At 47.7% G+C, this 25093-nt stretch overlaps 1 protein-coding gene and 1 long non-coding RNA gene across 2 annotated transcripts; both read left to right on the top strand.

Annotated features, from left to right (window-relative positions):
* LOC124022322 (14-3-3 protein beta/alpha-A-like) lies at positions 1-19941 on the top strand. Its single transcript, XM_046337246.1, has 6 exons — positions 1-157; positions 3323-3646; positions 6611-6734; positions 12795-12958; positions 16909-17004; positions 19687-19941. The coding sequence occupies exons 2-6, from the start codon at positions 3335-3337 to the stop codon at positions 19741-19743; spliced, it is 753 nt and encodes a 250-aa protein (XP_046193202.1). The 5' UTR covers positions 1-157; positions 3323-3334; the 3' UTR covers positions 19744-19941.
* Positions 19942-20067: 126 nt separating this feature from the next.
* LOC124022320 lies at positions 20068-22124 on the top strand. Its single transcript, XR_006836359.1, has 3 exons — positions 20068-21026; positions 21409-21608; positions 21688-22124. It is a non-coding gene; the product is annotated as an uncharacterized LOC124022320 (long non-coding RNA).
* The last annotated feature ends 2969 nt before the right edge of the window (positions 22125-25093 follow it).

The following is a 25093-nucleotide window of genomic DNA, read 5'->3' as shown; positions in this document are numbered from 1 at the left end:
GTTGTGTTCATTATGTGACTTTGTGGCTGTGGTAACCCCAGTGCGCCCCTGCTGCTGGGCTGTGATTGGAGGGAAACCCCGTGGACTCGACATTCACACCGGTTGTAACGTCGCTTAGCGAGCCGCACCGACAACACCACTAGCCCTTCGCACTCAGGTAAGAGACCTGTCCTCAGTTCAAAAAACTCACGTTAAACACATGTTTTAATGTATATATGTGTTCACTATGGATCTTACTTTGAGGGGGGAAAAATAGCGGCTAGTATATATAACGGTTAGAGATCCGGTTAGTTTGGTTGTCAGGTGGCTAACGTTAGCTAGGAATGCAGTTAGCCGACCAGAGAACAATAGCTACCGGTTTTGTTTCTTTTGGAGGGGTTTGTTCTCGCTAGGACAGGGTTTTTTATTTGTGTGCATCTTGTCAGGTTTCGAGTTAGTTTCAAGTAAGTTACCTTTTTCTACCTATTTTGTGTGGTCGACAATTGCATGTTAGCTCATTTAGTTAGCATTTAGCAGACATGTAGCTCGGCTAAACTGAGTTTAGCACAAACCTAGCTGGCTCTCTAACTAACTATAAAACCGTTTTTGGACCCTGTATTTCGTCGTTTACTGACACAAAACAGTTATTTGATATGTAAAACATGTTGTCGTTGGAATAAATATGAAAGAAAAAAAAATGCCCCGTCGGTTTTTCTTTGGAGGCAAATCACGACCAAACAAGGCCAACTAACTCGTATAAATAAAATAGCAAACCTAATCTATTTTAAAACCCCTTTCATTTTGATCGATCGGAGCTAAAGCTATGTCCCAGGCACGGTTTGATTGTCCGCCATGCCGGGATTCACTCGTACTTTCCGGGTGAGAAACAGTAGTAAATACAGTTGTCATTTTAAGGCGGGGACGACATCCTCCCTTTGGCCTTTATAGCAAACTCAGTAATGAATCAATCTCAACTTTTACATCCGTTAGACATTCAATGTAACTAACTAACTAAACAGTACATGACTTGTACAGTATGTCCATCGCCATCTGTGTGTGTGAATGCTTGCCATTTCTGTGCTAATTTCGTTTTACAATTAGGTACAACATGGGTGTGGCATGGCAGGGAGTGAATGCACATCCGCGTTTTTCTTTACAGGGTAGAAACCAGGCTGGTGTCCTTTCACTGCTGTGTCGTACATACCATCCATATCAGGTCTTAACCTGGATAATGTTAGCGGAAATGCGCAGTGCACGTCTCATATGACCCCCAAGCCACAGTACCAGGCGAGTCTACATGTGTGTATTATTACGGAATGGAAAATATGGGATTGATTGAGCGTGGTACATCAGTGTTGTCTGTAGACCCGTGGGCCATTCTGCATGGTACCAGCAGATGTCGGTTATTGATTCTCACTGCTGTCTGTTTTGGGCGGTCCTGGTTTATGCTTTGCATTTGTTACATTGTGGATCACAACCGCACCTCACTTTCGTTTCTAGATTACATGAGGAACAAACGGCTACGTTTAGTGATATTTTAACTTTTTCTGGTGCTTGTTTGTTTTTTTATTTTATTTTTTAATCAGGAATTACCCTGAGTTTATGAGTTGTTTGCTTTGGTGCTAGCTATAGGTTAGATTTCCTGGACTTTGTTCCGTGTTGGTGCAGGCAGTTGTCGATTTGAATCCCGGGTCGTGAGCTGGGAATGGATCTGGTAACTGCAGGGCTTCTGGGTTCAGATTGTAACAACCATCCCTTACCGGTGTGCCCTTGAGTAGGGCACTTAACTTGCTCTCCGTCCAGGGGCGCTCCACTGCAGCTTGACCCTGTACGACATGCCAACATTTCTCTCCCCAGTCCCTAGTAACCATGGTTGATATTTATTCTTCTCTCTCCTCAGTCTCTGGTAACCATAGTTGATATTTATTCTTCTCTCTCCTCGGTCCCTGGTAACCATGGTTGTTGACATGTGTTCTTCTTCTCTCTCCAGTTCTTCTTCTCTCTCCTCAGTCCCTAGTAACCATGGTGTTGACATGTTTCTTCTTCTCTCTCCTCGGTCCCCAGTAACCATGGTTGAAATGTTTCTTCTTCTCTCTCCTCAGTCCCTAGTAACCATGGTGTTGACATGTTTCTTTTTCTCTCTCCTCGGTCCCCAGTAACCATGGTTGAAATGTTTGTTCTCTCTCCTCAGTCCCTAGTAACCATGGTGTTGACATGTTTCTTCTTCTCTCTCCTCAGTCCCTAGTAACCATGGTGTTGACATGTTTCTTCTTCTCTCTCCTCAGTCCCTGGTAACCATGGTTGATATTTCTTCTTCTCTCTCCTCAGTCCCTGGTAACCATGGTTGATATTTATTCTTCTTTCCTCGGTCCCTGGTAACCATGGTGTTGACATGTTTCTTCTTCTCTCTCCTCGGTCCCTAGTAACCATGGTTGACATGTTTCTTCTTCTCTCTCCTCAGTCCCTAGTAACCATGGTGTTGACATGTTTCTTCTTCTCTCTCCTCAGTCCCTAGTAACCATGGTGTTGACATGTTTCTTCTCTCTCCCCTCAGTCCCTGGTAACCATGGTGTTGACATGTTTCTTCTCTCTCCCCAGTCCCTAGTAACCATGGTGTTGACATGTTTCTTCTCTCTCCCCAGTCCCTAGTAACCATGGTGTTGACATGTTTCTTCTCTCTCCTCGGTCCCTGGTAACCATGGTTGACATGTTTCTTCTTCTCTCTCCTCAGTCCTTAGTAACCATGGTTGACATGTTTCTTCTTCTCTCTCCTCGGTCCCTAGTAACCATGGTGTTGACATGCTTCTTCTTCTCTCTCCTCAGTCCCTAGTAACCATGGTGTTGACATGTTTCTTCTTCTCTCTCCTCAGTCCTTAGTAACCATGGCTACGTTTCTTCTTCTCTCTCCTCAGTCCCCAGTAACCATGGCAGCCATGTTTCTTCTTCTCAGTCCCTAGTAACCATGGTTGACATGTTTCTCCTCAGTCCCTAGTAACCATGGTTGACACGTTTCTTCTTCTCTCTCCTCAGTCCCTAGAAACCATGGTTAATGTTTATTCTTCTCTCTCTCCTCAGTCCCTAGTAACCATGGTTGATATTTATTCTTCTCTCTCTCCTCAGTCCCTAGTAACCATGGTTGATATTTATTCTTCTCTCTCTCCTCAGTCCCTAGTAACCATGGTTGATATTTATTCTTCTCTCTCTCCTCAGTCCCTAGTAACCATGGTTGATATTTATTCTTCTCTCTCTCCTCAGTCCCTAGTAACCATGGTTGATATTTATTCTTCTCTCTCCTCAGTCCCTAGTAACCATGGCAGCCATGTTTCTTCTTCTCTGTCCTCAGTCCTGAGTAGCCATGGTTGACAAGAGCGAGGTGGTTCAGAAGGAGCTGGTCCAGAAGGCCAAGCTGGCGGAGCAGGCCGAGCGCTACGACGACATGGCGGCCTCCATGAAGGCAGTGACGGAGGAAGGCACCCAGTTGTCCAACGAGGAGCGGAACCTCCTCTCTGTGGCCTATAAGAACGTGGTGGGCGCTCGGCGTTCCTCCTGGAGGGTGGTGTCCAGCATCGAGCAGAAGACTGAGGGCAGCGAGAAGAAGCAGGCCATGGCCAAGGAGTACAGGGAGAAGATAGAGAAGGAACTGAAGGAGATCTGTAACGATGTGCTGGTAAGACGACTGGGGAAGGGGAGGTGCTCCCTCTCTCTCGGTGGCTTTGACCCACCGTGAGTTTTCATCCTTCAAAATGCCATATAATTTATTTTCCGCCGACCAGTTTGCCATGTCAATTTATTGACGAGAGGTGCTAAGACTGGGGCTCTTACCCAAACCTTGTCCCTCCCTCCCTCTTGAAATGACTGAGGTTTTCCTGCCTGCCTGGTTCTAGCCCTGGTCTGACAGTAATCAGCTCAGTGTAATTAGCTGTTAGCCAGTTCGTAGGGCCTCGTTCAGCTCGTTAGGCCATTCCTCACCTGTCGGTCCCGTTGTGGAGACACTCTGAGAGGGACAGGTGTCTCAGGTGAGAGAGAGAGAGAGAGACAGACACCACCTGGTTTTTGCCCTAGCACAACACAGCTGATTCAAATAAACCAATTCATCAAGCTTTGGGATGTCTCTCTCTCACCCAGGGGGTGTCTCTCTCTCTCTCACCCAGGGGGTGTCTCTCTCTCTCTCACCCAGGGGGTGTCTCTCTCTCTCTCACCCAGGGGGTGTGTCTCTCTCTCTCACCCAGGGGTGTCTCTCTCTCTCTCACCCAGGGGTGTCTCTCTCTCTCTCACCCAGGGGGTGTCTCTCTCTCACCCAGGGGGTGTCTCTCTCTCTCACCCAGGGGTGTCTCTCTCTCTCACCCAGGGGTGTCTCTCTCTCTCACCCAGGGGTGTCTCTCTCTCTCTCACCCAGGGGGTGTCTCTCTCTCTCTCACCCAGGGGGTGTCTCTCTCTCTCACCCAGGGGGTGTCTCTCTCTCTCTCACCCAGGGGGTGTCTCTCTCTCTCTCACCCAGGGGGTGTCTCTCTCTCTCTCTCACCCAGGGGGTGTCTCTCTCTCTCTCACCCGGGGGGTGTCTCTCTCTCTCTCTCACCCGGGGGAGGTGTCTCTCTCTCTCTCTCACCCGGGGGAGGTGTCTCTCTCTCTCACCCGGGGGAGGTGTCTCTCTCTCTCTCACCCAGGGGGTGTCTCTCTCTCTCACCCACCCGGGGGTGTCTCTCTCTCTCTCACCCGGGGGGGTGTCTCTCTCTCACCCGGGGGAGGTGTCTCTCTCTCTCTCACCCGGGGGTGGTGTCTCTCTCTCACCCGGGGGGTGTCTCTCTCTCTCTCTCACCCGGGTGTCTCTCTCTCACCCGGGGGTGTCTCTCTCTCACCCGGGAGGTGTCTCTCTCTCACCCGGGGGTGTCTCTCTCTCACCCGGGGGGAGGTGTCTCTCTCTCACCCGGGGGTGTCTCTCTCACCCGGGGGAGGTGTCTCTCTCTCACCCGGGGGAGGTGTCTCTCTCTCACCCGGGGGAGGTGTCTCTCTCTCACCCGGGGGAGGTGTCTCTCTCTCACCCGGGGGAGGTGTCTCTCTCTCACCCGGGGGAGGTGTCTCTCTCTCACCCGGGGGAGGTGTCTCTCTCTCACCCGGGGGTCTCACCCGGGGGAGGTGTCTCTCTCTCACCCGGGGGTGTGTCTCTCTCTCACCCGGGGAGGTGTCTCTCTCTCACCCGGGGGAGGTGTCTCTCTCACCCGGGGGGGGTCTCTCTCACCCGGGGGAGGTGTCTCTCTCTCACCCGGGGGAGGTGTCTCTCTCTCACCCGGGGGAGGTGTCTCTCTCTCACCCGGGGGAGGTGTCTCTCTCTCACCCGGGGGAGGTGTCTCTCTCTCACCCGGGGGAGGTGTCGGGTGGTTCAGGGCATTACTGCCAAAGGTGCTTCAACAAAGTACTGAGTTAAGGGTCTGAATACTTATATTATTGTAATATTTACGGTTTAATTTTAAGTTTTCATAAATCTCTAAACCTGTTTTTGCTTTGTCGTTATGGAGTATTGAAATATACATTGATGCATTTAAAAAAAAATCCATTTTTAGAATAAGGCTGTAACGTAACAGCGTGGAAAAAGTCAAGGGGTCTGAATACTTTCCGAATGCACTGTATGTAGAATGTTGGCAGGAAACTACAACTCCCTACTACATCACACGGCTGGGAACTACAACTCCCTTACTACAACTCCCTACTACATCACACGGCTGGAAACTACAACTCCCTACTACATCACACGGCTGGAAACTACAACTCCCTACTACATCACACGGCTGGAAACTACAACTCCCTACTACAACTCCCTACTGCTACATCACACGGCTGGAAACTACAACTCCCTACTACTACATCACACGGCTGGAAACTACAACTCCCTACTACAACTCCCTACTGCTACATCACACGGCTGGAAACTACAACTCCCTACTACTACATCACACGGCTGGAAACTACAACTCCCTACTACTACATCACACAGTTGGAAACTACAACTCCCTACTACTACATCACACAGCTGGAAACTACAACTCCCTACTACAACTCCCTACTACTATAATAATAATAATAATAATATATGCCATTTAGCAGACGCTTTTATCAAAGCGGTCATGTGTGCAACATTCTACAACTCCCTTGAACTACCCTAAGCATGCTCTACCAACTGAGCTGGAAACTACAACTCCCTACTACTACATCACACGGCTGGAAACTACAACTCCCTACTACTACATCACACAGCTAGAAACTACAACTCTTACTACATCACACGGCTGGAAACTACAACTCCCTACTACATCACACGGCTGGAAACTACAACTCCCTACTACATCACACGGCTGGAAACTACAACTCCCTACTACTACATCACACGGCTGGAAACTACAACTCCCTACTACAACTCCCTACTACTACATCACACGGCTAGATGTGATTTCCAGAGAAACTGGTGCTGGGGGGTCTAGACCTGCCTATACAATGTTAGGTGATACCTTTTGCAGAGCTGCAAATGGCGTTGCTGTAGACTAGAGCCAACAATTCACATGTAAATAACTGATTGGTGGCTGGGTGTCTGATTTGCATATTTCTGACAACAACTTTTCTTCCGTCTGTCTCTCTACAGGGTCTTCTGAACCAGTTCCTCATCCCCAATGCTACTCCGGCCGAGAGCAAAGTGTTCTATTTGAAAATGAAAGGAGATTACTACCGCTACTTAGCCGAGGTGGCGGTTGGAGAGGAGAAAGCCGGTAAGCCCTGTGATAAGTCCCTTTGTGCTAGCCAATCAGGTGTCTGTGTTGGGGAACAGGAAGACGGGTGTGTGTCTGTGTTGGGGAACAGGTAGACGGGTGTGTGTCTGTGTTGGGGAACAGGTAGACTGGTGTGTGTCTGTGTTGGGGAACAGGTAGACTGGTGTGTGTCTGTGTTGGGGAACAGGTAGACGGGTGTGTGTCTGTGTTGGGGAACAGGTAGACGGGTGTGTGTCTGTGTTGGGGAACAGGTAGACGGGTGTGTGTCTGTGTTGGGGAACAGGTAGACGGGTGTGTGTGTGTGTTGGGGAACAGGTAGACGTTGGGGAACAGGTAGACAGGTGTGTGGTCCACACCTCTGGAGGTAGACGTTTTGATATCAACCTTTCGTGACGTAATGGGCCGTCTACTTCTTTTATTTTGGGGGGACGTGACAGTCTTTTACGAATCAGGGTGACAGTACTTTAGACGGTGTTTCAGTCCTGAAGGATGTCTGGGGATGAATTGAATGAAATGAAATATTTTTAATATATCTGCCGTCTCGAAAATAACAATCATTGAGTCGTCGTCACGTCGTCGAAACAGAATCCTTCATATCTGGGAAAGAAACACAAACCAGCTTAAACACACTGCAAATTAATGTCAATGCATTTATTTAGTAGGTGTCTGTTTGGACAGCTGATCGCATCATTGTCCCCTTTTTTAAATAGAGGAGTTGCCGTTCTGCGTGCCTCCTTGTCGTTGGCAAAGGGAATTAAATAGTTGATTTCAGGGCCTCCTGGGTGGCTGGTTGGATACCATGCCATTCATGGAATTATTGTTTCAGTGGCCCGGTAACTGCTGGCTCGGCGGCCCGGTAACTGCTGGCTCGGCGGCCCGGTAACGGCTGGCTCGGCGGCCCGGTAACTGCTGGCTCGGCGGCCCGGTAGCGGCTGGCTCGGCGGCCCGGTAACTGCTGGCTCGGCGGCCCGGTAACTGCTGGCTCGGCGGCCCGGTAACTGCTGGCTCGGCGGCTGGCTGCTGGCTCGGCGGCCCGGTAACTGCTGGCTCGGCGGCCCGGTAACTGCTGGCTCGGCGGCCCGGTAACGGCTGGCTCGGCGGCCCGGTAACGGCTGGCTCGGCGGCCCGGTAACTGCTGGCTCGGCGGCCCGGTAACGGCTGGCTCGGCGGCCCGGTAACGGCTGGCTCGGTGGGCGAGAGAGAGAGAGAGGGGAAGAGAAAGGTGTGGCCTGTTTACTTTGTGATGCAGCAGTAGAGCTGTGGCCCTCTGGTTGATCCAGGGCTTTAGGTTTTCTATAAACCTTACTACGTGGTGATGCCACGCCCAGGAAACTGACCTCATTGGACCCTCTGATACATAAGGGTGTGTCCTACATAATCCTAGTGTTATTCATAGGAGTCATAGCTGGGTCATTAGGGTTAGGTGTGTTCATATGAGTCATAGCTGGGTCATTAGGGTTAGGTGTGTTATTCATAGGAGTCATAGCAGGGTCATTAGGGTTAGGTGTGTTATTCATAGGAGTCATAGCAGGGTCATTAGGGTTAGGTGTGTTAGTCATAGCAGGGTCATTAGGGTTAGGTGTGTTATTCATAGGAGTCATAGCAGGGTCATTAGGGTTAGGTGTGTTATTCATAGGAGTCATAGCAGGGTCATTAGGGTTACGTGTGTTATTCATAGGGGTCATAGCAGGGTCATTAGGGTTAGGTGTGTTATTCATAGGAGTCATAGCAGGGTCATTAGGGTTAGGTGTGTTATTCATAGGAGTCATAGCAGGGTCATTAGGGTTAGGTGTGTTATTCATAGGGGTCATAGCAGGGTCATTAGGGTTAGGTGTGTTATTCATAGGGGTCATAGCGGGGTCATTAGGGTTAGGTGTGTTCATAGGAGTCATAGCGGGGTCATTAGGGTTAGGTGTGTTCATAGGAGTCATAGCAGGGTCATTAGGGTTAGGTGTGTTATTCATAGGGGTCATAGCGGGGTCATTAGGGTTAGGTGTGTTATTCATAGGGGTCATAGCAGGGTCATTAGGGTTGGGTGTGTTATTCATAGGAGTCATAGCGGGGTCATTAGGGTTAGGTGTGCTCATAGGAGTCATAGCAGGGTCATTAGGGTTAGGTGTGTTATTCATAGGGGTCATAGCAGGGTCATTAGGGTTAGGTGTGTTATTCCTAGGGGTCATTAGGGTTAGGTGTGTTATTCATAGGAGTAATCGCAGGGTCATTAGGGTTAGGTGTGTTATTCATAGGGGTCATTAGGGTTAGGTGTGTTATTCATAGGGGTCATTAGGGTTAGGTGTGTGTTATTCATAGGGGTCATTAGGGTTAGGTGTGTTATTCATAGGAGTCATAGCAGGGTCATTAGGGTTAGGTGTGTTATTCATAGGGGTCATTAGGGTTAGGTGTGTTATTCATAGGGGTCATTAGGGTTAGGTGTGTTATTCATAGGAGTCATAGCAGGGTCATTAGGGTTAGGTGTGTTATTCATAGGGGTCATAGCAGGGTCATTAGGGTTGGGTGTGTTATTCATAGGAGTCATAGCGGGGTCATTAGGGTTAGGTGTGTTATTCATAGGGGTCATAGCAGGGTCATTAGGGTTAGGTGTGTTATTCCTAGGGGTCATTAGGGTTAGGTGTGTTATTCATAGGAGTCATAGCAGGGTCATTAGGGTTAGGTGTGTTATTCATAGGAGTCATAGCAGGGTCATTAGGGTTAGGTGTGTTATTCATAGGGGTCATAGCGGGGTCATTAGGGTTAGGTGTGTTATTCATAGGGGTCATAGCAGGGTCATTAGGGTTGGGTGTGTTATTCATAGGAGTCATAGCGGGGTCATTAGGGTTAGGTGTGCTCATAGGAGTCATAGCAGGGTCATTAGGGTTAGGTGTGTTATTCATAGGGGTCATAGCAGGGTCATTAGGGTTAGGTGTGTTATTCCTAGGGGTCATTAGGGTTAGGTGTGTTATTCATAGGAGTAATCGCAGGGTCATTAGGGTTAGGTGTGTTATTCATAGGGGTCATTAGGGTTAGGTGTGTTATTCATAGGGGTCATTAGGGTTAGGTGTGTTATTCATAGGGGTCATTAGGGTTAGGTGTGTTATTCATAGGAGTCATAGCAGGGTCATTAGGGTTAGGTGTGTTATTCATAGGGGTCATTAGGGTTAGGTGTGTTATTCATAGGGGTCATTAGGGTTAGGTGTGTTATTCATAGGAGTCATAGCAGGGTCATTAGGGTTAGGTGTGTTATTCATAGGGGTCATAGCAGGGTCATTAGGGTTGGGTGTGTTATTCATAGGAGTCATAGCGGGGTCATTAGGGTTAGGTGTGTTATTCATAGGGGTCATAGCAGGGTCATTAGGGTTAGGTGTGTTATTCCTAGGGGTCATTAGGGTTAGGTGTGTTATTCATAGGAGTCATAGCAGGGTCATTAGGGTTAGGTGTGTTATTCATAGGAGTCATAGCAGGGTCATTAGGGTTAGGTGTGTTATTCATAGGGGTCATAGCAGGGTCATTAGGGTTAGGTGTGTTATTCATAGGAGTCATCGCAGGGTCATTAGGGTTAGGTGTGTTATTCATAGGGGTCATAGCAGGGTCATTAGGGTTAGGTGTGTTATTCATAGGGGTCATAGCAGGGTCATTAGGGTTAGGTGTGTTATTCATAGGGGTCATAGCAGGGTCATTAGGGTTAGGTGTGTTATTCATAGGAGTCATATCAGGGTCATTAGGGTTAGGTGTGTTATTCATAGGAGTCATAGCAGGGTCATTAGGGTTAGGTGTGTTATTCATAGGGGTCATTAGGGTTAGGTGTGTTATTCATATGGGGTCATAGCGGGGTCATTAGGGTTAGGGGTGTTATTCATAGGGGTCATAGCAGGGTCATTAGGGTTAGGTGTGTTATTCATAGGGGTCATAGCAGGGTCATTAGGGTTAGGTGTGTTATTCATAGGAGTCATAGCAGGGTCATTAGGGTTAGGTGTGTTATTCATAGTGGTCATAGCAGGGTCATTAGGGTTAGGTGTGTTATTCATAGGGGTCATTAGGATTAGGTGTGTTATTCATAGGAGTCATAGCGGGGTCATTGGGGTTAGGTGTGTTATTCATAGGAGTCATAGCAGGGTCATTAGGGTTAGGTGTGTTCATAGGAGTAACAGTTAACATTATCACCACCAAGCCAGCTCCAATGATCCTCTAAAGGAAAGAAGTAGAGTAGATTCCTAATGGGTTGTGGGGTTAGTTTACATTTTTAAACGTTGCCTTTTTATATTGGGGGGGGTCCACATTACTTTGGGAAATAAATGATAAATTATACTGCATGGTCCCAGTATAGTGTGTTTGTGGTCAGATATTCTGAATGAAGGCCAGTAGAGGCTGGTTCTAGTGACTACAGGAAGCTGTGAGGGAGGCTGGTTCTAGTGACTACAGGAAGCTGTGAGGGAGGCTGGTTCTAGTGACTACAGGAAGCTGTGAGGGAGGCTGGTTCTAGTGACTACAGGAAGCTGTGAGGGAGGCTGGTTCTAGTGACTGAAGGAAGCTGTGAGGGAGGCTGGTTCTAGTGACTGAAGGAAGCTGTGAGGGAGGCTGGTTCTAGTGACTACAGGAAGCTGTGAGGGAGGCTGGTTCTAGTGACTGAAGGAAGCTGTGAGGGAGGCTGGTTCTAGTGACTACAGGAAGCTGTGAGGGAGGCTGGTTCTAGTGACTACAGGAAGCTGTGAGGGAGGCTGGTTCTAGTGACTGAAGGAAGCTGTGAGGGAGGCTGGTTCTAGTGACTGCAGGAAGCTGTGAGGGAGGCTGGTTCTAGTGACTACAGGAAGCTGTGAGGGAGGCTGGTTCTAGTGAGTACAGGAAGCTGTGAGGGAGGCTGGTTCTAGTGAGTACAGGAAGCTGTGAGGGAGGCTGGTTCTAGTGACTACAGGAAGTTGTGAGGGAGGCTGGTTCTAGTGACTGAAGGAAGCTGTGAGGGAGGCTGGTTCTAGTGACTGAAGGAAGCTGTGAGGGAGGCTGGTTCTAGTGACTGAAGGAAGCTGTGAGGGAGGCTGGTTCTAGTGACTGAAGGAAGCTGTGAGGGAGGCTTGTTCTAGTGACTGAAGGAAGCTGTGAGGGAGGCTGGTTCTAGTGACTGAAGGAAGCTGTGAGGGAGGCTGGTTCTAGTGACTGAAGGAAGCTGTGAGGGAGGCTGGTTCTAGTGACTACAGGAAGCTGTGAGGGAGGCTGGTTCTAGTGACTGAAGGAAGCTGTGAGGGAGGCTGGTTCTAGTGACTGAAGGAAGCTGTGAGGGAAGCTGTTTCTAGTGACTGAAGGAAGCTGTGAGGGAGGCTGGTTCTAGTGACTGAAGGAAGCTGTGAGGGAGGCTGGTTGATGTTGGTTCTAGTGACTGAAGGAAGCTGTGAGGGAGGCTGGTTCTAGTGACTACAGGAAGCTGTGAGGGAGGCTGGTTCTAGTGACTGAAGGAAGCTGTGAGGGAGGCTGGTTCTAGTGACTGAAGGAAGCTGTGAGGGAGGCTGGTTCTAGTGGCTGAAGGAAGCTGTGAGGGAGGCTGGTTCTAGTGACTGCAGGAAGCTGTGAGGGAGGCCAGTAGAGGCTGGTTCTAGTGACTGCAGGAAGCTGTGAGGGAGACCAGTAGATGCTAATCAGAGAGAGATTGTGTGAACAGGAAGTTAAAGCAGGGCTCGGTTCCTCTTCGTGTCAGTCTGTTGTGTTGAGCTGCACAGTGGAAGATGTCGTCTAGTCTCCACCTCTCTGGAACTGGCACAGGAAGTAGACCTTAAATTAATGCTCCTCGTAGGCCCACGGCCCCGCCCACCTTTACCACGACAACCATTGTGATAACGTTCTCTTTCACTCACTGACTACAGACGTTACCTCCAGCTCACAACATGCCAGGATTTTCTTGCTCTTTAGTTTTTCAAGTTGTATTTTTTTTTGGGGGGCTGGGGCTAAAATTTCTAATCTTAAAGACTGAACACTGTCTGAAATAAAAGTTATTAATCAAAATGACTGTTGCTGTTATCCCCTTAAAGAGATGTATTTAAAGTAGTATATTTCTAATCTTCCTCTTCCTCTCTCCAGCCATCATCGGTAACTCCCAGGAGGCCTATAAGGATGCGTTTGAGATCAGCAAGAAGGACATGCAACCCACCCACCCGATTCGTCTGGGCCTGGCTCTCAACTTCTCTGTCTTCTACTACGAGATCCTCAACTCCCCCGAGCAGGCCTGCAAACTGGCCAAGACGGTATGTGGTTATGAGCCCGTCCAAGATGGCCGCTTGATGATGAGGTTGACAGTCCTGATAGGGCAGAGAGTCTCGACTGGGGGTGTCACTGCTCTAGGGTCTTTATACCTGGGGTCACTGCTCTAGGGTCTTTATACCTGGGGTCACTGGGGGTCACTGGGGTCACTGCTCTAGGGTCTTTATACATGGGGTCTTTATACCTGGGGTCACTGCTCTAGGGTCTTTATACATGGGGTCTTTATTTACATGGGGTCACTGCTCTAGGGTCTTTATACATGGGGTCACTGCTCTAGGGTCTTTATACATGGGGTCACTGGGGTCTTTATACTTTAGGGCCTTTATACATGGGGTCACTGCTCTAGGGTCTTTATACATGGGGTCACTGCTTTATACATGGGGTCAGGGCCTTTATACATGGGGTCACTGCTCTAGGGCCTTTATACATGGGGTCACTGCTCTAGGGTCTTTATACATGGGGTCACTGCTCTAGGGTCTTTATACATGGGGTCACTGGGGTCACTGCTCTAGGGTCTTTATACATGGGGTCACTGCTCTAGGGTCTTTATACATGGGGTCACTGCTCTAGGGTCTTTATTTGGGGTCACTGCTGTAGGGTCTTTATACATGGGGTCACTGCTGTAGGGTCTTTATACATGGGGTCACTGCTCTAGGGTCTTTATACATGGGGTCACTGCTCTAGGGTCTTTATACATGGGGTCACTGCTCTAGGGTCTTTATACATGGGGTCACTGCTCTAGGGTCTTTATACATGGGGTCACTGCTGTAGGGTCTTTATACATGGGGTCACTGGGGTCACTGCTCTAGGGTCTTTATACATGGGGTCACTGCTGTAGGGTCTTTAGGGGTCTTTATACATGGGGTCACTGCTCTAGGGTCTTTATACATGGGGTCACTGCTCTAGGGTCTTTATACATGGGGTCACTGCTCTAGGGTCTTTATACATGGGGTCACTGCTGTAGGGTCTTTATACTGGTACTCCTTGTTTATATAGTCTCATTATTGTCAGTATTTCACGGTTGTATTCGGCGCATGTGACTGCTGCGCCCGCTGATTGGCTGAATATATATTATTTGAGCTCAATGCCACATTGTAGTAGGGAGTTGTAGTTTCTTTAGAGATAAATCCGATCCAGCCTGAACTGTGAGGCAGTAGGGAGTTGTAGTTTCTCTAGAGATAAATCAGATCCAGCCTGAACTGTGAGGCAGTAGGGAGTTGTAGTTTCTCTAGAGATAAATCAGATCCAGCCTGAACTGTGAGGCAGTAGGGAGTTGTAGTTTCTCTAGAGATAAATCCGATCCAGCCTGAACTGTGAGGCAGTAGGGAGTTGTAGTTTCCAACAGGCCAATATTATACATAGTTTAGCGCATAAAATGTGGTAATTAACTACAATGATCATAATCCATTGCGCATCTACACTGGACAAAAATATAAACGCAACAGGTAAAGTGTTGGTCCTGTGATTCATGAGCTGAAATAAAAGATCCCAGAAATGTTCCATACTCACAAAAATACTATTTATCTCAAATTTTATGCACAAATTTGTTTACTACCAGTTAGTGAGCATTTCTCCTTTACCAAGATAATCCATCCACCTGACAGGTGTGGCATATCAATAAGCTGATTAAACAGCATGGTCATTACACAGGTACACCTTGCGCTGGGGGACAATAAAAGGCCACTCTGAAATTTGCAGTTTTGTCACAAACGTAATTTAATGTTAATTTCTCTACCATAAGCCGCCTCCAACATCGTCTTAGAACATGTTTGCTGTACGTCCAACCGGCCTCACAACCGCAGACCACGTGTTACCACGCCAACCCGGGACCTCCACATCCGGCTTCTTGACCTCGGGGATCATCTGAGACCAGCCACCCGCACAGCTGATGAAACCGTGGGTTGACGCAACTGAAGAATTTCTGCTCAAACTGTCAAGAAATCGTCTCAGGGAAGCTCATCTGTGTGCCTGTCGTCCTCATCGGGGTCTTGACCTGGCTGCAGTTGGGCATCGTAACCGTCTTCAGTGAGGAAATGCTCAACCTTCGATGGCCACTGGTGAAGTTTTTATTTATTTTACCTTTATTTAACGAGGCAAGTCAGTTAAGAACAAATTCTTATTTTCAATGACGGCCTAGGAACAGTGGGTTAACTGCCTTGTTCAGGGGCAGAACGACAGATTTGTACCTTGTCAGTTCGGGGATTTGAACTTGCAACCTTTCGGTTACTAGTCCAACGCTCTAACCACTAGGCTACCTTGTGTGCTCTTCACGGATGAATCACGGTTTTAACTGTACCGGGCAGTGTGGCGTTGTTTCAGAGGGGTTTGCTGATGTCAACGTTGTGAACAGAGTGCCCCATGGTGGCGGTGGGGTTATGGTAATGTCAGGCGTAAGCTACGGACAACGAACACAATTGCATTTTTATTGATGTCGATTTGAATGCACAGAGATACCGTGACGAGATCCCGAGGCCCCATTGTGGTGCCATTCAACTGCCGCCATCACCCCATGTTTCAGCGTGATAACGCACTGCCCCATGTCGCAAGGATCTGTACACTTCCTGGAAGCTGAAAATGTCCCAGTTCTTCCATGGTCTGCATACTTACCAGACAGGCTACCCAACATTCCCCAGGCCTCAATCTACAGCCTGATCAACTCTATGTGAAGGAGATGTGTCTCGCTGCATGAGGTAAATGTTGGTCACGCCAGATACTGACTGGTTTTCTGATCCACGCCAGTTACTGACTGGTTTTCTGATCCACGCCAGATACTGACTGGTTTTCTGATCCACGCCAGATACTGACTGGTTTTCTGATCCACGCCAGATACTGACTGGTTTTCTGATCCACGCCAGATACTGACTGGTTTTCTGATCCACGCCAGATACTGACTGGTTTTCTGATCCACGCCAGATACTGACTGGTTTTCTGATCCACACCAGATACTGACTGGTTTTCTGATCCACGCCAGATACTGACTGGTTTTCTGATCCACGCCAGATACTGACTGGTTTTCTGATCCACGCCAGATACTGACTGGTTTTCTGATACGCCAGATACTGACTGGTTTTCTGATCCACTAACTGGTTTTCTGATCCACGCTGGTTTTCTGATCTAACTGGGGATAGCTAGCTAACATAACGTCACGGAGCGTTATCTAACTGGTGATAGCTAGCTAACATAACGTCACGGGGCGTTATCTAACTGGGGATAGCTGCAGCCAGGTCAAGACCCTGGTGAGGACGACAGGCACACAGATGAGCTTCCCTGAGACGGTTTCTTGACAGTTTGAGCAGAAATTCTTCAGTTGTGTCAACCCACGGTTTCATCACCTGTGCGGGTGGCTGGTCTCAGATGATCCCCGAGGTGAAGAAGCCGGATGTGGAGGTCCTGGGTTGGCGTGGTAACACGTGGTCTGCGGTTGTGAGGCCAGTTGGACGTACAGGAAACATGTTCTAAGACGACGTTAACTTTCATTCTGAAATAACTTCATATTTCTGAGTTAGTCAGATATTAGTTCAGAAACATTTGAAATTGGTATGGGAGTTAACTAGCTGCTTATCAAAGGTAGATAACTGGTCTATTTATTTTATTTGAGTCAAAATAACCAAACTTTCTTAATGTTTCTCAAAATTACTGGCTAATTAATTTGATGGTGCTTTGTGAAGCACCCGGTTTCTGTCCACACGTCGCCCTGTCGCCTACAGGAGAACCTGATGAAAGACATGAGGGAAATGAGGGCCTATCAGAGTCGAGGTGAGAAGGTTCTAGCAAAGCGCGTGACCCCTCTCTTCCTTCCAGGTTTTAATGTCACGTGACCAAGTAACAGTGAGAGATGCCTTTCTCTCCAGCTGCAAACCCAACAAATACGCAGTCGTCCAATATGAAATGTAGAACAACACTGTGTTTTTTAAAACGTTCTGTTCTCCTGCAGGCTTTCGACGACGCTATTGCAGAGCTGGATTCCCTGAGTGAAGATTCCTACAAAGACAGCACCTTGATCATGCAGCTACTGAGAGACAACTTGACAGTAAGTGTCGTGTACTAAAATCATAGTTCCCTGTTGTCACTGGGTTGACTTATGATGTCGGAGAGTTTGTTTTGGTCACACATTCCTGAGACAAAGGTAGAGGAGCTACGTAACCTGTCTACCCAGTAGGAACAAATATGAAGACGGTATGCACTCTGCTCACTACTGTAGAGAGTCTGCTAAATGACTCACTACTGTTAGTGGCTCTGGATCAGAGAGTCTGCTAAATGACTCACTACTGTTAGTGGCTCTGGATCAGAGAGTCTGCTAAATGACTCACTACTGTTAGTGGCTCTGGATCAGAGAGTCTGCTAAATGACTCACTACTGTTAGTGGCTCTGGATCAGAGAGTCTGCTAAATGACTCACTACTGTAGTCTGCTAAATGACTCACTACTGTAGAGAGTCTGCTGACTCACTACTGTAGAGAGTCTGCTAAATGACTCACTACTGTAGTCTGCTAAATGACTCACTACTGTAGTCTGCTAAATGACTCACTACTGTAGAGAGTCTGCTAAATGACTCACTACTGTAGAGTCTGCTAAATGACTCACTACTGTAGATAGTCTGCTAAATGACTCACTACTGTAGAGAGTCTGCTAAATGACTCACTACTGTAGAGAGTCTGCTAAATGACTCACTACTGTAGATAGTCTGCTAAATGACTCACTACTGTAGAGAGTCTGCTAAATGACTCACTACTGTTAGTGGCTCTGGATCAGAGAGTCTGCTAAATGACTCACTACTACTGTAGTGGCTCTGACTCATCAAATGACTCACTACTGTAGAGAGTCTGTAGAGAGTCTAAATGACTCACTACTGTAGAGAGTCTGCTAAATGAAATGACTCACTACTGTAGAGAGTCTGCTAAATGACTCACTACTGTAGAGAGTCTGAGACTCACTACTGTAGAGAGTCTGCTAAATGACTCACTACTGTAGAGAGTCTGCTAAATGACTCACTACTGTAGAGTCTGCTAAATGACTCACTACTGTAGAGAGTCTGCTAAATGACTCACTACTGTAGAGAGTCTGCTAAATGACTCACTACTGTAGAGAGTCTGCTAAATGACTCACTACTGTAGAGAGTCTGCTAAATGACTCACTACTGTAGAGAGTCTGCTAAATGACTCACTACTGTAGAGAGTCTGCTAAATGACTCACTACTGTAGAGAGTCTGACTAAATGAGAGTCACTAAATGACTCACTACTGTAGAGAGTCTGCTAAATGACTCACTACTGTAGAGAGTCTGCTAAATGACTCTGCTAAATGACTCACTACTGTAGAGAGTCTGCTAAATGACTCACTACTGTAGAGAGTCACTGCTAAATGACTCACTACTGTAGAGTCTGCTAAATGACTCACTACTGTAGAGAGTCTGCTAAATGACTCACTACTGTAGAGAGTCTGCTAAATGACTACTACTGTCAGAGAGTCTGCTAAATGACTCACTACTGTAGATAGTCTGCTAAATGACTCACTACTGTAGATAGTCTCTGCTAAATGACTCACTACTGTAGATAGTCTCTGCTAAATGACTCACTACTGTAGAGAGTCTGCTAAATGACTCACTACTGTAGAGAGTCTGCTAAATGACTCACTACTGTAGAGAGTCTGCTAAATGACTCACTACTGTAGAGAGTCTGCTAAATGATTCACTACTGTAGAGAGTCTGCTAAATGACTCACTACTGTAGAGAGTCTGCTAAATGACTCACTACTGTAGAGAGTCTGCTAAATGACTCACTACTGTAGAGAGTCTGCTAAATGACTCACTACTGTTCGTGGCTCTGGATCAGAGAGTCTGCTAAATGACTCACTACTGTAGTCTGCTAAATGACTCACTACTGTAGATGGTCTGCTAAATGACTCACTACTGTAGATAGTCTGCTAAATGACTCACTACTGTAGATAGTCTGCTAAATGACTCACTACTGTAGATAGTCTCTGCTAAATGACTCACTACTGTAGATAGTCTCTGCTAAATGACTCACTACTGTAGATAGTCTGCTAAATGACTCACTACTGTAGATAGTCTGCTAAATGACTCACTACTGTAGATAGTCTGCTAAATGACTCACTACTGTAGATAGTCTGCTAAATGACTCACTACTGTAGATAGTCTGCTAAATGACTCACTACTGTAGATAGTCTGCTAAATGACTCACTACTGTAGATAGTCTCTGCTAAATGACTCACTACTGTAGATAGTCTCTGCTAAATGACTCGCTACTGTAGATAGTCTCTGCTAAATGACTCGCTACTGTAGATAGTCTCTGCTAAATGACACGCTACTGTAGATAGTCTCTGCTAAATGACTCGCTACTGTAGAGAGTCTCTGCTAAATGACTCGCTACTGTAGAGAGTCTCTGCTAAATGACTCGCTACTGTAGAGTCTCTGCTAAATGACTCGCTACTGTAGAGAGTCTCTGCTAAATGACTCGCTACTGTAGAGAGTCTCTGCTAAATGACTCGCTACTGTAGAGAGTCTCTGCTAAATGACTCGCTCTGCTAAATGACTCGCTACTGTAGAGAGTCTGCTAAATGACATGTAATGTGAATGTTGACCTACAGTCTTTTTTAACATGTTAATCCCTGTTTCTCGTCTCTGTCCTCTTTCTCTCGTATCTCTGTCCTCTCTCTCTCTCGTATCTCTGTCCTCTCGCTCTCTCGTATCTTTGTAGCTGTGGACCTCAGACAACCAGGGAGATGGAGAGGATGCTGAGGAGGGTAGAGACTGACCTGGTTCCTGTTCCCTGGTCTGTCTGTCTGACTGACTGTCATCATCCTCTATCTATCAACACTGAGACAGACAGACTGACCACCTCATCCTGCCCAACGCTTCTCTTTAGTTCTGTCTGGCACGTCGTCTCACACCTCCATACGTTTACTCTTCTTTCGGGAATCATTGTGGGGTGGGGTTTCATTCCAGGACTTGGTTGTGGGAGGGGTTTCATTCCAGGACTTGGCTGTGGGAGGGGTTTCATTCCAGGACTTGGCTGTGGGAGGGGATTAGTTCCAGGACTTGGTTGTGGGAGGGGTTTCGTTCCAGGACTTGGTTGTGGGAGGGGTTTCGTTCCAGGACTTGGTTGTGGGAGGGGTTTCGTTCCAGGACTTGGTTGTGGGAGGGGTTTCGTTCCAGGACTTGGTTGTGGGAGGGGTTTAGTTCCAGGACTTGGTTGTGGGAGGGGTTTAGTTCCAGGACTTGGTTGTGGGAGGGGTTTCGTTCCAGGACTTGGTTGTGGGAGGGGTTTAGTTCCAGGACTTGGTTGTGGGAGGGATTTCGTTCCAGGACTTGGTTGTGGGAGGGGTTTAGTTCCAGGACTTGGTTGTGGGAGGGGTTTTGGGACATATATTATGGTATGTTGGGGTGAGGGACTTATCTACTGAGCGTATAATTATTTGTGGGCGGAGAAACAGGGTGTTACATGTAGTTCTCAACTCATGCAATGTGGCAAGTTCAGGTTGTGAACTAACCTGGTCTAGTCCTCCACCTGTGTTCAGGTTGGGAATTAACCTGGTCTAGTCCTCTACCTGTGTTCAGGTTGTGAATTAACCTGGTCTAGTCCTCTACCTGTGGTCAGGTTGTGAACTAACCTGGTCTAGTCCTCTACCTGTGTTCAGGTTGTGAATTAACCTGGTCTAGTCCTCTACCTGTGTTCAGGTTGGGAATTAACCTGGTCTAGTCCTCTACCTGTGTTCAGGTTGGGAACTAACCTGGTCTAGTCCTCTACCTGTGTTCAGGTTGGGAACTAACCTGGTCTAGTCCTCTACCTGTGTTCAGGTTGGGAACTAACCTGGTCTAATCCTCTACCTGTGGTCAGGTTGTGAACTAACCTGGTCTAGTCCTCTACCTGTGGTCAGGTTGTGAATTAACCTGGTCTAGTCCTCTACCTGTGGTCAGGTTGTGAACTAACCTGGTCTAGTCCTCTACCTGTGGTCAGGTTGTGAATTAACCTGGTCTAGTCCTCTACCTGTGGTCAGGTTGGGAATTAACCTGGTCTAGTCCTCTACCTGTGTTCAGGTTGGGAATTAACCTGTCTAGTTCTACCTGTGTTGGTTGAATTAACCTGGTCTAGTCCTCTACCTGTGTTCAGGTTGGGAACTAACCTGGTCTAGTCCTCTACCTGTGTTCAGGTTGGGAATTAACCTGGTCTAGTCCTCTACCTGTGTTCAGGTTGGGAATTAACCTGGTCTAGTCCTCTACCTGTGTTCAGGTTGGGAATTAACCTGGTCTAGTCCTCTACCTGTGTTCAGGTTGGGAATTAACCTGGTCTAGTCCTCTACCTGTGTTCAGGTTGGGAACAACCTGGTCTAGTCCTCTACCTGTGGTCAGGTTGTGAATTAACCTGGTCTAGTCCTCTACCTGTGGTCAGGTTGTGAACTAACCTGTGTCTCAGTGTCAGGTTGGGAATTAACCTGGTCTAGTCCTCTACCTGTGTTCAGGTTGGGAATTAACCTGGTCTAGTCCTCTACCTGTGTTCAGGTTGGGAATTAACCTGGTCTAGTCCTCTACCTGTGTTCAGGTTGGGAATTAACCTGGTCTAGTCCTCTACCTGTGTTCAGGTTGGGAACTAACCTGGTCTAGTCCTCTACCTGTGTTCAGGTTGGGAATTAACCTGGTCTAGTCCTCTACCTGTGTCAGGTTGGGAACTAACCTGGTCTAGTCCTCTACCTGTGGTCAGGTTGGGAATTAACCTGGTCTAGTCCTCTACCTGTGTTCAGGTTGGGAATTAACCTGGTCTAGTCCTCTACCTGTGTTCAGGTTGGGAACTAACCTGGTCTAGTCCTCTACCTGTGGTCAGGTTGGGAACTAACCTGGTCTAGTCCTCTACCTGTCTACATGGTAAAGATCTTGTGCTTGACAACATTGCTTGATTCATTTGTGGTTCGACATCAGTCTCTCTTGATTGGAGGAGGCAGCATCGAGCGGTTTTAGTCTGTAGCCAGGCGACTGACGGCAGGAGCATTAGGGGATAGTCCTGATGGCGTCTTATCGATGGTGGGTTGGCGTGGTCGTTGTTCTGCTCCCCAAATGGCACCCTATTCCCTATGAAGTACACTACTTTTAGACCAGAACCCTATGGAGCTTGGTCAAACACCCGTGCACTATGTAGGGAGTAGGATTCCAGTAGTGCACTATGTAGGGAATAGGGTTCCAGTAGTGCACTATGTAGGGCTCCAGTAGTGCACTATGTAGGGTTCCAGTAGTGCACTATGTAGGGTTCCAGTAGTGCACTATGTAGGGAGTAGGGTTCCAGTAGTGCACTATGTAGGGAGTAGGGTTCCAGTAGTGCACTATGTAGGGAGTAGGGTTCCAGTAGTGCACTATGTAGGGAGTAGGGTTCCAGTAGTGCACTATGTAGGGTTCAAGTAGTGCACTATGTAGGGAGTTTCCAGTAGTGCACTATGTAGGGAGTAGTGCACTATGTAGGGAGTAGGGTTCCAGGTGCACTATGTAGGGAGTAGGGTTCCAGTAGTGCACTATGTAGGAGTAGGGTTCCAGTAGTGCACTATGTGTGTTCAGTAGTGCACTATGTAGTGTTCCAGTAGTGCACTATGTAGTGTTCCAGTAGTGCACTATGTAGTGTTAGTGCACAGTAGTGCACTATGTAGTGTTCTAGTGTATGTAGTGTTCCAGTAGTGCACTATGTAGTGTTCCAGTAGTGCACTATGTAGGTGCACTATGTTCCAGTAGTGCACTATGTAGGGAGTAGTTCCAGTAGTGCACTATGTAGTGTTCCAGTAGTGCACTATGTAGGGAGTAGGGTTCCAGTAGTGCACTATGTAGTGTTCCAGTAGTGCACTATGTAGGGAGTAGGGTTCCAGTAGTGCACTATGTAGGAATAGGGTTCCAGTAGTGCACTATGTAGGGTTCCAGTAGTGCACTATGTAGGGAATAGGGTTCCAGTAGTGCACTATGTAGGTAGTCCAGTAGTGCACTATGTAGGGAGTAGGGTTCCAGTAGTGCACTATGTAGGGAATAGGGTTCCAGTAGTGCACTATGTAGGGAATAGGGTTCCAGTAGTGCACTATGTAGGGGTGCTCTAGTAGGGTTCCAGTAGTGCACTATGTATAGTGTAGGTGCACTATAGGGTTCCAGTAGTGCACTATGTAGGTAGTGCACTATGTAGGGTTCCAGTAGTGCACTATGTAGGGAGTAGGGTTCCAGTAGTGCACTATGTAGGGAGTAGGGCTCCAGTAGTGCACTATGTAGGGAGTAGGGCTCCAGTAGTGCACTATGTAGGGAGTAGGGCTCCAGTAGTGCACTATGTAGGGAGTAGGGCTCCAGTAGTGCACTATGTAGGGAGTAGGGTTCCAGTAGTGCACTATGTAGGGAGTAGGGCTCCAGTAGTGCACTATGTAGGGAGTAGGGCTAGTAGTGCACTAGTAGTGCACTATGTAGGGAGTAGGGCTCCAGTAGTGCACTATGTAGTGCACTATGTAGGGAGTAGGGCTCCAGTAGTGCACTATGTAGGGAGTAGGGCTCCAGTAGTGCACTATGTAGGGAGTAGGGCTCCAGTAGTGCACTATGTAGGGAGTAGGGCTCCAGTAGTGCACTATGTAGGGAGTAGGGCTCCAGTAGTGCACTATGTAGGGAGTAGGGCTCCAGTAGTGCACTATGTAGGGAGTAGGGCTCCAGTAGTGCACTATGGGGCTCCAGTAGGGGGCTCCAGTAGTGCACTATGTAGGGAGTAGGGCTCCAGTAGTGCTCTATGTATGGGGAGTAGGGCTCCAGTAGTGCACTATGTAGGGAGTAGGGCTCCAGTAGTGCAGTGCACTATGTAGGGAGTAGGGCTCCAGTAGTGCACTATGTAGGGAGTAGGGCTCCAGTAGTGCACTATGTAGGGAGTAGGGCTCCAGTAGTGCACTATGTAGGGAGTAGGGCTCCAGTAGTGCACTATGTAGGGAGTAGGGCTCCAGTAGTGCACTATAGTAGTGCACTATGTAGGGAGTAGGGCTCCAGTAGTGCACTATGTAGGGAGTAGGGCTCCAGTAGTGCACTATGTAGGGAGTAGGGCTCCAGTAGTGCACTATGTAGGAGTAGGGCTCCAGTAGTGCACTATGTAGGAGTAGGGCTCCAGTAGTGCACTATGTAGGGAGTAGGGCTCCAGTAGTGCACTATGTAGGGGCTCCAGTAGTGCACTATGTAGGGAGTAGGGCTCCCTACATAGGAGGGATAGTTGGATAGTGATGTTACATTCCATTAAACTGTCACTGTTCTGCTCCACTTTCTTCTTCTTCAGTTTCACTGACCTGCTAACGTCATTTTGTATTTCTGTGTCAAGTAGGAGGTTTGGGAAAAGTCTAGAACAAAGAGGACTCCTAATACTCAGACTGTTTTTAAACCAGCAGAGCAGGAAGAATTTCCCCTCGTTGCTGCTTCTAGTTGCTGCTTCTTCTTTCCATCCCCAGTTTTTATTTTCATTTTAAGGTTTTCTTTTGATACTTGTGGTTCAGAACTCGTTAATGGGGAGAAAAGGGAGGTTGTTGTTGGGCCGGTTGTCTTTGTCCATGTCTTTTTGGAAATTTTCATACAAAACACCCAAGCATAACTGTTATCTGGAGGGAAATGTTATTTCATGTATGTGGAATTAAAAAGATAATTTAAAAGTTTTACGTTGTCCAATCTGAATTATTTTAGAGCTCTTAATCTCCAGTTTTCCCCCCCTCAACGCCTTTGGTAAAAGATCACAAATCTAGCAACTCTGCGACCCAATCTGGCAACTCTGCGACCCAATCTGGCAACTCTGCGACCCAATCTGGCAACTCTGCGACCCAATCTGGCAACTCTGCGACCCAATCTGGCAACCCCGGTGACTAATCCAGAGTATGCAATGAAAGGGGTCGGCATACTGCAAAAACAGTCCAGGTTGGCTGGTTCACACCAACAAAACATTGTATTTCCCAGGAAACAAGGCTATTGGTTGGAACTACTGTTCTCTCTGAATCACTCATGTCTGGAGCCGTCCTGTTATTACCCCCCCACCCACACAACCTCCAGAGCTGCTCACAGAATTACTTGGACTAAACACCCACACACCTACCCAACCCCCACCCCACACACCTACCCAACCCCCACCCCACACA

The sequence above is a fragment of the Oncorhynchus gorbuscha genome, unplaced genomic scaffold, assembly GCF_021184085.1.
Source record: "Oncorhynchus gorbuscha isolate QuinsamMale2020 ecotype Even-year unplaced genomic scaffold, OgorEven_v1.0 Un_scaffold_1335, whole genome shotgun sequence".
Taxonomy (NCBI): domain Eukaryota; kingdom Metazoa; phylum Chordata; class Actinopteri; order Salmoniformes; family Salmonidae; genus Oncorhynchus; species Oncorhynchus gorbuscha.
The sequence above is the reverse complement of the archived record's forward strand: the minus strand, read 5'-3'. Positions and strand labels throughout refer to the sequence as shown.